We start from the raw sequence: 12,530 nt of genomic DNA, 5'->3' as shown, positions 1-12,530 counted from the left end.
TAATTATAAAATCCAAAAAGAGAGTGTTCCAAATTTGAGACAAGCACGTTGCTAGCATGATCCTCAAAAAATTCAACTCAACCCTTACACTAAAACATTTCCTTATGTAGTTATGGATTTTGATTATTACATTAATTTGAGAATTTATTTGTGACATACAATTGAATAGCTACCACTTAGCTATATGCTTCTTTAGGAGTACACTCTTGGTTCAGGCCTTTGAACTTCCGCAGAAACATTTGTGATGAAATAAAAAGAGTTAGTGATAGACTCAACAAAATCAATGATGATAATAATGTTGTAGGTAGGTTAGTAGAAGATAAACATGAAGGCCGCCTAGTACAAAGGTCATTTTCTACCTCTCCAACACATGTGGCGATAGATTTTGTAGGGACACAAATTGTTGATGCCACCCAAAACTTAATTTCGAAGATAGAGGAAAGCAAAATTAAGTGTACTGTGTTGGGAATTTCTAGGATGGGCGGAATAGGCAAAACCACTTTAGCACAAAAAATATTTGACGATGAAATGATGAAAAAACAATTTTCAAAAAAAGTGTGGTTACATATATTCAAGGATTACTCTGAGATTGAGATACTCAAACAAGTACTGAGAGGAGTAGGAGGAAATGATGTTGGTGTTAAAACTAAAGCAGAAGTTGAAGGCAGACTTGATCCTCTTCTTTCAGGAAGTTTGCTTCTTGTGCTGGATGATATATGGAGTGCAAACGTGTGGAGAGAGTTGCTCAGAAATCCCATTTTGAAGGGTTCCTGTAGGAGTGTTATCTTATTTATCACTAGGCATGAAGTTGTGGCAAGAGAAATGAGAGCAAATTATGTTCACCTTGCTGAGGAAATAGACGAAGGTAGTGGTTGGGAATTAATTAGAAAGATTGTTTTTGGAGATGGGGAGGATGCAATAATTTCTGAATTGGAAGAAGTTGGTATGGAAATTGTCAGAAATGTGATGGTCTTCCTCAGGCAATCAAAGTGATGGCTGGTGTTTTATTTCACAAGAAAAGGACTAAGACGGAGTGGAAAAAGGTTGTTGAAAGTGATTTATGGTTTAGGAAAGAGATCAAACAATCGTGGCAATTTTAGCATAAAGAAAATACTTAGATTATCTATTTAGATATCACTAATTAATCATTAAATTTTAAAAATAATCCTAAGTTGTCCTTATCTCCCAATAAAATGTCAAAAACCCAATTTGGTATTTTTTTTTTTTACTTCTATCCTATTTGTGCCAATTTAACTAAGCTCGATTTTTTAAATTTTGGCATATTTTATTTTTTTAGGGTAAAAATCAATTTCTCATTTTCAAAGTGTAACAAAACTTTGAAAATGCCCCAAAGCGCTAATTTCACCATGATTGGGTTAACTACCCTTCCAATTTGAGTTGACACACTCTAACCCCCTCTAGGGTGTAGAGAACACACTCTTAGAAACTCAAAACCTATTGGTACTCCTTAGGTGTTCTAGGTATTTACTAGGGATAACTTTTCTTGATACCTTCTTAAGTTTCTTGGAAGCCTTGGTCACACTAGTATCCTCAAGGTCAACTCTAGGGATAACTTCTCGTGTGACCTTCTTAATAACTTTCTTAGGCTTCTCAAAAGCTTTAGTCACACTAGTCTTCTCAAGGTTATTTCTAGGGATAACTTTTTTTATTTCCTCGACTCAACTCCTAGACCTAGGGTTAGCTCCATAATTATATAGAACACTATGGTATGAGGGCGTATTCTTCTTAGCATTTGGTTTGTATTCCAAACCCCTCTTGCCATTGAATGACTCTTGCCTATATATCTCCAGATTTTGCTCTTTTGGCCCCTTAAAGATATTTTTTATTTTTTTAGGGTCTTTTCCAATTTATCAAATCTTGACTTTAAGACTTAATTTTCTATCCTTAAATTCTTAGGTTTGGATTTTTCTAGATTACTTTGGGCATTTTAATTTTTAGGTCTATATCTAAAGTCCTTAAAATTTTTGCATAAACCTTTTGCTACCTTCCTATCCTTAGGTAAGGTATTTCTAACATGCAATAACTTATAATTTTCCTTATATTTTTCATACTTCCTATTTTCATGATAAATAACATTAATATGATAAAAATGATTTCTAATATACTTTTTATCATGATTTAAAGGAATGCTATTAATTAATGGTACCTTAGTGTTGTTCTTAGAAACTCCACCTTGACTTGAACTTCCTCCTTTGCTCTTGGTCGAATTTCTCCCTTTTGGACATTGACTCAGATAATGCCCCTCCCTTTTGATTGTAAAAAAAAAATACAATGTGTTGATTGCCTTTTCGTACAATGGGGCAAACCTTCTTTGGCTTCTCCTTCATCTTAGGTGTCACTTGGGTCTTCTTCTTCCCCAATTTAGGACACTTGCTCTTGTAGTGTCTGTTTTCCCTACACTCAAAGCGTATGATATGATTCTTATTTTTACAAATTGAACTTGATATACCTTCTTTGCTTGTAGGAGTGGAACTTGGTTCTTCTTTAATTGACCCTGAAGTAGAGACTTCTTCTTGCTCCGGTGTCAATAATTACGCTCCCTCTCAATCCTTAGGTGGATACTTCTTCAATTTCCTCTTCAGATGTTGAACATCTTTCAACTTCCAAATCCTCGTATATATGAAACAAAGAGTTTCTCTCTTTACCTTTGTCGTTGTATTCTATTGAGGATGGATCTTCATGAGACTTTTTCAATTTGCTCCATAGCTCTTTGGCATCTTGAAACTTCCCAATTTTGCACAAGATGGTGCTTGAAAATAAATTAACTAACAATTTGATTACCTTTTTGTTGGCCTCGCATCTCTTGATTTGCTTCTTGGTCCATTTCCTCTTTGAACCTCTTGGAGCTTTAAAACCCTCTATTAGAGCAAACCATTACTCTATCTCCATCATGAATAAATTCTCAACCTTCGATTTCCAAAGATCGAAGCTTTCAATTCCATATGGTAGAGGTGCCCTAGTGTTGTATCTAAATTCATCTCAGAAATTCATTTGAAGTCGAAGTCCTTTGATGATGAATATTAACAGTTGAAATTAGGGCTTCACTTTGAACTTCTTCTTCTTCCTCAAGCTCATTTCTCTCTTGGTGATTAGTCCAATAAAGAGCAATCTTGCTCTGATACCACTTGTTAGGATATTCTGGGAGTCAAAGTTGGGGGGTGAATAGCTGCTTTCGCTTCGTTGATTTGATTTGTTGCAGTGGAAACTTCTCAAAGCAATGCTAACACCCGGATTTATTTGGTATCTGTTGGTGCGGGAAGCATTCGACGATCGAATCAGTGTTTTGAAAATGGCAAAGGATTCAAAGTTAAGGTTATGTTGTGATCTAACAGTTTGAATGAGCTTGCAGGAAAGTCCTAAGTGTACTTAGGCAAAAGTCCTAACTGAGGTTAGGCAGGTAGAAAACCCTAGGGGTGGTAACCCTAGGTCAAAGGGGGTGGTAACCCTATGCGGAAAGTCTTGGTGGGTCAAGGGCTTCAGGAAAAAGTCCTACGGGGTGGTAACCCTAGGTGGAAAGTCCTAGTGTCGCAAACCAGGTGGAAGACTAGACGGGTCGGGGAGCGGGCGTCCAGCAGAAAGTCCGGAAGCATCGAGCACCAAGCAAAAGTCCAGTCGATCTGGAGGATCACACTGGAAATAGGTAACTCTCCTGAGAGGAGTAGGTGAGGACGCGTTCCCCGCAGAGGGAACAGTAGGCGTCGGGTCGACCTAGAGTTTTCGGTTGGAAATCCGAAGTCAGACCCGGACAGTCCGGAGACTGTCAATATTTTGGTTACTATGACTATTATGTGCTAACTTTGTTTTACAGGGTATGTGTTTGGGACTAACACATTTTGTAGGAACAAAGGAGCAAGTCACACCTCGGATGAACAGTGTCCGAGGCGCCTCCATGGAGCTTAGAGACGCCTCGGGTGCAAGGCTGAAGCTGGCTGCAAAGTGGAGCTGGAGGCACCTTCATGGGGATTGAAGGCGCCTTGGATCATTGCTTGAAGGCACCTTGGAGTGGCGTTGAAGGCGCCTTCAGATGGATAACGAGCAACGAGCAGGCCTTATCGACAGCGGCTGAATCGGGATCGATTTTTCGGGTTAGAGGCACCTTGGAGCTTGATGGAGGCGCCTTGAACACCCTATATAAGAGAGTCTCGATCAGCAGCTAGATATAACACCTTTCAAGCAATCCTTACGCTACAAGCTGCTAACGAGACGATCCCAAAGTACTGCAACATCATCCCGACAACCCGGAGCTTCAGATTTGATATTCTTGTTATCGGTATTGTCTTCTTTATAGTTTAAATTGTAATTAGTTTGTAATAACTTCTCGAGCTTATAGTTGTTGCCCATCGGAAGCGATCAATAATCGCGGGCCTTGGAGTAGGAGTCGCCACAGGCTCCGAACCAAGTAACTCCTCGTGTCTTTGTGTGTGATTGCCCTTTTAATTTCTGCTACGTTTATTACTCGAGTTTTATGATTCCAAAACGAGTGAAAGCCACGAGCGCTATTCACCCCACCTCTAGCGCTTCTCGATCCAACAATTGGTATCAGAGCGGGATAGCATTGATCTAGTGCAACCACCAATCACGCATTTCTTTCGTGGTATTTTCTATTTTTCGGAGTCGATTGGAACTAGCATAATTGCTATTTTCTGATCAAGTTTTCTTCGTTCGAATCGGCTTTTGCTCGAAGTTGGTGCAACACCACTCGAGTTCATTTTTTTATTATTCCCTCACAACTAATCCAAGACCAAGTCTTGGAATAGATTTTATTGTTTTTGTCGTGCAAGGTATCAATGGCCCAACAAGAGGGTTATAGCACCGTTCATCCCCCGCTCTTTACCGGAGAAGATTTCGGGTACTGGAAAGGACGAATGGAGAACTTTCTAAAAATCCGGTTCGAGACGTGGATGATCGTCAAGACTGGATTACAACTGCCAATCGACGAAGACGGCAAGCCTACATCCTGCGAGAACTGGGAACCAGCTCTAATCAAGAAGGTGGAAGCCAATGCCAGAGCGACCTGCACCCTCCAGTGTGGACTGACCAAGGAGGAGCTCAACAGAGTTGGACCATTCTCCAGCGCAAAAGAGCTATGGGAGAAACTGATCGAACTCCACGAGGGCACCTCCGACACCAAGGTGAGTAAAAGAGATTTACTGTTTAATAAACTATACAATCTCAAAATGCAGGAAGGAGAGACAACAAGTCAACTCCACACACGCATACAAGATATTCTCAACTCCCTCCATGTAATCGGGCAAAAAGTCGAGAATCGGGACGTCATAAGGTACACACTCAACTCTTTTCCGAGGAACACATTGTGGGCATCAATGGTAGATGCCTACAAAGTTTCCAAGGATTTATCTTGTATAAAATTAGATGAATTATTTTCTGAGTTTGAATTACATGAGCAGACTAATGCGCAGCCAATCGAGAAAGGTGTAGCTTTGCTTGCAGGTACCTGTAGAACACGTGAACCAAGAACACGGCGAAGAACCGAACCAGAGCCGGAAGAAGAACCCGACTCAGACGAAGAAGACGACGAACTGACAACCGAACTCGTGAACCTTGTGAAGAAGCTCTACAAGAAGAAGAAGGGCCTCAACAAGAGAGACCTAAAGAAGACAGTACAATCCAAGGAGGTTCAACCTAGTTCAAAAGTCAAGTTCGAGGTGATCTGCTACGGGTGCAACCAGAAGGGGCACATCAAGGCCAACTGCCCAAATCAGAAGGATGCAAAGAAGCAGAGGAAGAAGAAGGTGCTGAAAATGACCTTTGAAGAATCCTCAGAAGAAGATACCGACGGCGCGCTTGAACAAAAGAGCCTCTTAACACTAATGGCCCGGGACCAAATCAACATGTCCGAGAGCGAGAGCGAATCGGAAGCAAACTCGGACAGAAGCCATGGATCCGTATCCGTTTCCGAAGGGCCCAATCCCTCTGTAAGTAATCCTCGGTTAAATAATTTAGTCAATTATTTATTACGAAAAATAGCAAAATCAAACATTCGGGTCAAGTCACTTCTAAAGGAAGTAGCGGTCCTTAAAGAAGTGACTAACTCCAAAACCTTGCCTGACCCAATTCAGACTGGAAATTCAATTCAAGTCCAAAAACTTAAGGAAGAAAATTCTAGTATGAAAACTCAGGTCAAGGATTTGGAGAAGACCTTAGAATGGTTTTCTTTGGGGTCCAAGAACCAAGAATTAGACATAATTCTTGGGACATAAAGAGCCGTTTACAATAGAACTGAACTAGGTTTCAAAACCAAGAAGAAATATCGATCCTATCTATCCTTAGTCAACATACCAAATAGTAAACTAATCCAAGCATGAGTACCCAAGTCCAACTTGGTCAATCAAGTTGGACTTGATCAATATTGGGTCCCCAAGGATCAAGTACATTACCTTGATAAACCTTATCGAGGCTATGATCCAGGGGGAGCAAAAAGAAAAATTATCTTAACAAATAAATAATTAAATAAATAAATTATCTTAACAAATAAATAATTAATTAAAATTATCTTAACAAATTATAAATAAAAATTATCTTAACAAATAAAATTAAAAAGAATATAATTAAAACTTTAAAAATAAGTTAAAAGGAAAAAATCAATAATGGAGGCTCCAGAATAGCTGACACCTCCAAAAGGAATCTACTCGACAAGGTAACCAAACGCAACCTACCCAGCAGGGTAATTAGGGCTAGAATAAAAAGGACTAAGTTTAACTTGACCCACGGTACTGGTGAAATATTGGATGATAGTACGTTAGGGAAGCTTAGTCTATGCATGTCTAGGAAGATATGGCTTCGACCTGGTGCATTTGGCTAAGTGGAACTGACCGAAGCTACTCTTTATAGATCCTAACTATTAGACCAAGGTTTTGTACTAAGTTCAGTGGATAGGACTATTTGGAAAACCTCGAAGGCATGGTTACTTTAATGATGTCCAAGTGACTCATCATAGCCCATAAGTTAATCCAAAGAATACCTATTTGTTGAGCCCAAAGCTAAACATGAATCTAACACAAAGTTAAACCAAACTCTATAATTGAACCTAATTTATCTCACAAAATTATAGGATCCCCTGATTAAAAAATCTAGATCAGGTGAGATGACTAAAGACAAAACTTAAATAAAATGAAAATTAAAGTAAAAATAAAATTAAATAAAAATTAAAATAAAATTAAAGTAAAAATTAATAAAATTAAATAAAAATTAAAAGTAAAAATAAATTAAAATTAAAATTAAATTAAATTAAATTAAATTAAATTTAAAATTAAAATTAAATTAAAATTAAATTAAAATTAAATTAAATTGAATTAAATTAAAATTAAATTAAATTAAAAATTAAATTAAATTAAAATAAAAATTAAATTAATTAAATTAAAAAAAAATAAATTTAAATTAATTAAATTAAAATAAAATAAATTAAATTAAATTAACTTAATATTTTCAAATTTAATTAACTTAACATTTTTCAAATTTAATTAACTTAATATTTTTTTAAAATTTAATTAACTTAATATTTTTTCAAAAATTAATTTTACAACTTAATCAGTTTAATTAATTCTACTTAATTAATTTTCAAAAAATTAAATTGAGCTCTTAAATTACTTAACTATTTTCAAAATGAAAATCATCTTTTAAACTTAACTTAAAGATTCTCGAAAAATTAAAATCATCTTTCAAAATTAAGGTACAAGACTCAATCAACTTATTAATCAAAAGTTAAACTTAACTTAAAAAAAAAAACCTATCTGAGGTGCCTCTCACACAAGGAAGGCTCCCTCGACAGTGGCGGGAAAACTCCCACCAACTCCATTTAAGGCGCCTTAACACAATATATAAGGTGCCTCAAAGAACCTGTTTAAGGCGCCTTAACATGCATCTAAGGCGCCTTAAATCCGAAGTTTTCTCCACGAACAGAAGTCTTTCTGTTCGTTTTTGTTGAAGTTCTCCACAAGTTTCCCGTGCTAATTTCGCCTCTAATCCATCAACCAAGGCGCCTTCAACCCAACTCTTCCCTTTCTACACCTAGCAATGCCTCCTAGGTATACTCTAAACTACTCTTAATCATCTCCTACATGATTTTAGTGCTAGTTTTTGCTATTTTTTTTTGTGTATTATCAAAAATAGGAAACGTTGCAATGTTGATCCTACTCCGGCTAGAACCCCATCCACAGATCCCAGATTCCCCTCAGAACAGCATAGGATTAACTTTGCTAGATACACATTTGAACCCATTAAGCCTTGGTATCTAAAAAGGTCATTTTTAGCTCAGTATTGTCACCCATCAGTCCAAATGATAGAGTACTACCAACTGGGTAGACTGGTTTACTGCAGTAATGCAGTAAATCATGATTTATGTGCATAGTTCTTTCACAACCTCGAGAAGGTTGACGATAGTACCTATTCTACCAGAGTTGGTGGGACAGACATCCAGTTTACCCCTCACTCATCTACACTAGTTTAGAGCTTAGGGCATCTATATGTCCCTTTCTATGCTACCCTAGTAGGGATTTTCCATTTGGCAATCCCTCCTCCCATATTATATTAGATACCATCTATATGTACTTTTTCGGGGAGGATAGACCACTTGGCTTGACTGAGTTCAAGTCAATCTCTCTTAAGGTTCAGGACTATGTTATGTATAGAGTCCTGACAGCTTGTATCTTGCCGATCTCATCTCGGAACGTCCCGAAGATGAGACCCTGGCATTTATTCCTTTTGTATGCCTTGAGTCACCGTTTATACATAGACATAGCATTACATATGTTCCAGAACATTATTTATGCATCTAGTACAGTCACATCCCATGTAGTCCATATGCCCTACTGTCATATTTTGACCTATATCTTTTCGACCCTTATGATAGACACGACCAAATGGACAGTTATCCCTCTTACCATATATGACGAGTTTGGGCAGCGCAACCTTAAATTAGCACGTGTTCACGTCACCGCTGAGGGGATTTTAGCCTGGAGGGATCGACGACAGCCAGCCGCTGCTCCGATTGATCCAGAGGTCAAGGATGCACCGCCCGATATTGTCCCGGGCGAGGGAGAGGAGTGGGCCGACTTCTTAGCCGAGGAGTTTTTCAGAGGTCCATTACCTTCCACCTCCGTCGGGCCTTCCACATCAGCCGGGCCTTCGACTTCGGCACCACTCTCCGTCGAGGACAGACTCAGTCGTCTCGAGGTTCAGTCCATTCAGACGCGACGGGTTGTTCTAGATAGCCATCGCTCCCTCTGATCCCTCCGATCCGAGATAACTGTCGGATTTGCCTCTCTCCGGGATGAGATACGTCGGCAGGGACAACCTGCACCCGAGCAACCCCTTGCACCACCTCCAGCTGACGACACTCCACCTGATGATCCCACTCATTGATGCCATCTTTTTCATGCATTGTACCTTGGATTTTGGACACAGACACTTTCATTTCCTAGTCTAGTTGAACTTGTGCTTAGTAGAATTCAGTTAATCTGCTTATTTCTGCTTACCAGTTTTTTTTTATTTGCTTAACTCTGCACACATAGGAATGTGATTGGGTAGAATAGATCTTGACTTTCAAACCAATCTCTTACATTTATTGTTAAATTTTTTTTGGTGTTCAAAATTACCTAATCTTAAAATTATCTTTTAAAATTCTAGGAAAAATATTGTTTTCAAAATCCCAAACTTATTAGTTTTTCAAAATTTGGACTCAGCCTAGGATCTTCCCCCTAGAAATCATGTTCCCCTAGTTTCAGCCAGAGCATCTCCCAAACACACTAGGCATAACTTGATTGCGTTTGAAAGAAACTTAGAACGGCGTGAGATGCATAGGGTACAACCTGGACTCCAGAATGCTTATTTCTGTGCATCATAGTGAGTCTGGGCATTACATTAATCAAGTTAAATGATCTAGCCCTAGACAAATCTAATTGGATTTTGAACTTAACTTGACTAACCAAGTGAAAACTGTTGCCCTCTAGGTATTCATCCAGTAGCTAAATGTTAGATAGTTGGTTAAGGATATTAAAATTTCAAAGTTGACTCATGCTTGCACTTTAGGGCTCTGATACCTCACTAAAGGAAATTGGTTAATTTGAAATCCATTTAACTTAACTCATGCTTGGACATTAGGTTCATAAATAATTGCTCCTCTTTTGCTGATAATTTAAAATTCTTTATTTGACTAAATATTTTATGACTTTTATAGTCGTCTTCAAAATTAACTAAGTCAAATCGAAAGATTTTTTATTTAATATTATTTCAAAAAAATTCCTTTCAACTTAGCTAACTATTTTCTAAAATGTTCTATTCAAGCATTTTACAAAAAGTCTTAAGGTTACCTATTTTTTTTAGCTTTCAAAAATTATTCGAAAAGCTTTTCGAAATTAATTTCTTTTAAAAAGGCTTTAAAATTTTTAATGAAATATTTCTCAACAAAGCTTTACGAAACTAGCTAAGTCATTACAAAACCTAAGCTTACTATTTTTCAAAACTCATTTGTTTTAATGTTTCCTAAATATGCACAAATTTTGGCTAAGTAAAAGGAGTTGTTCAAAACAGTAATCTTAATTTAGCTATGTTTCGGTTCAAAGAAAAATCTTTTTAGCTAAATTTGTTACTAAACTTAGTTTTTTTTAAAACCAACTTCTTGCTTAAAATATTTCTAAGGCTTTAATTTGTTTATTTCAAAGACAAGTTTTTAACAAATTTCACTTACAAGAAATATTGCTTTAAAGTGTTTTAAAATATAACTTTTTAAGCTGAAAATGTAAGTTGTTAAAAAAAAAACTTAGTCCTTTCATGTTGTCTTTTTACTATAGTTCTCCATACAAAAGTTTTTTTTTTTATATATGACAAATGGGGAGAGTAAGATAAATTCAAATTATACAAAATTTAAATTAAGGATAAGAGAAAGAGAGCTCTTATTAAGAGGGAGCCTTAGACATTGCCTTAGACATTTAGCTTGCTTATGTTCTTACTTGAACTTTTTATTTAAAAAGCTTGCTTATGTTTATTGATACATGCTTGTTGTACTTAACTTTGAATTTAAGTTGTCATAATCAAAAAGGGGGAGATTGTTGGTGCGGGAAGCATCCGACGATCGAACCAGTATTTTGATAATGGCAAAGGATTCAAAGTTAAGGTTATGTTGTGATCTAACAGTTTGAATGAGCTTACAGGAAAGTCCTAAGTGTACTTAGGCAAAAGTCCTAACTGAGGTTAGGCAGGTGGAAAACCCTAAGGGTGGTAACCCTAGGTCATAGGGGGTGGTAACCTTATTCGGAAAGTCTTGGTGGGTCGAGGGCTTCAGGTAAAAGTCCTAGGGGGTGGTAACCCTAGGTGGAAAGTCCTAGTGTCGCGAACTAGGTGGAAGACTGGATGGGTCGGGGAGCGGGCGTCCAGCAGAAAGTCCGGAAGCATCGAGCACCAAGTAAAAGTTCAGTCGATCTGGAGGATCGCACTGGCAACAGGTAACTCTCCTGAGAGGAGTAGGTGAGGACGCGTTTCCCGCAGAGGGAACAGTAGGTGTCGGGTCGACCTAGGGGTTCCGGTTGGAAATCTGAAGTCAGACCCGGACAGTCCGGAGACTGTCAATATTTTGGTTACTATGACTATTATGTGCTAACTTTGTTTTACAGGGTATGTGTTTGGGACTAACACATTTTGCAGGAACAAAGGAGCAAGTCACACCTCGGGTGCAAGGCTGAAGCTGGCTGCGAAGTGGAGCTGGAGGCGCCTTCATGGGGATTGAAGGCGCCTTGGATCACTGCTTTAAGGCGCCTTGGAGCGGCGTTGAAGGCGCCTTCAGATGGATAACGAGTAGCGAGCAGGCCTTATCGACAGCGGCTGAATCGAGATCGATTTTTCGGGTTGGAGGCGCCTTGTAGCTTGATAGAGGCGCCTTAAACACCCTATATAAGTGAGTCTCGACCAGCAGCTAGATATAACACATTCCGAGCAATCCTTACGCTACAAGCTGCTAACGAGACGATCCCGAAGTGCTGCAACATCATCCTAGCAACCCGGAGCTTCAGATTTGATATTCTTGTTGTCGGTATTGCTTTCTTTATAGTTCAAATTGTAATTAGTTTGTAATAACTTCTCGAGCTTATAGTTGTTGTCCACCGGAAGCAATCAACGATCGCGGGCTTTAGAGTAGGAGTCGCCACAGGCTCCGAACCAAGTAACTCCTCGTGTCTTTGTGTGTGATTGTCCTTTTAATTTCCGCTGCGTTTATTACTCGAGTTTTACGATTCCGAAACGAGTGAAAGCCACGAGCGCTATTCACCCCCCCCCCCTCTAGCGCTTCTCGATCCAACAGTATCCACTTCCTTGAGGTGACTAATCTAAGGGTCCACTCTCCTCACACATAGTATATTATGAAAACCTCCTTCGTGAAGGCGGAGAAGCCTCGTACAAGCACAATAATAGAAATACAATAAGAAATACAACAAGAATAAGGAAATAAATACACCAATGAAGAACTTTTTCACTTGATTTCATGTTGATTTGGATTACGT

General features: G+C 38.3%; 1 protein-coding gene across 1 annotated transcript; it reads left to right on the top strand.

Moving 5' to 3' along the window:
* The first annotated feature begins 477 nt into the window (after positions 1-477).
* On the top strand, positions 478-993 carry LOC122054752 (putative disease resistance RPP13-like protein 1). The gene has a single exon (XM_042616189.1). It carries the CDS (start codon positions 478-480, stop codon positions 991-993), a length of 516 nt encoding a protein of 171 aa, XP_042472123.1.
* Positions 994-12,530: the final 11,537 nt, after the last annotated feature.

This window comes from Zingiber officinale, chromosome 3B (assembly GCF_018446385.1).
Source record: "Zingiber officinale cultivar Zhangliang chromosome 3B, Zo_v1.1, whole genome shotgun sequence".
Lineage (NCBI taxonomy): Eukaryota > Viridiplantae > Streptophyta > Magnoliopsida > Zingiberales > Zingiberaceae > Zingiber > Zingiber officinale.
This window is presented reverse-complemented; position numbering and strand designations above follow the sequence as displayed.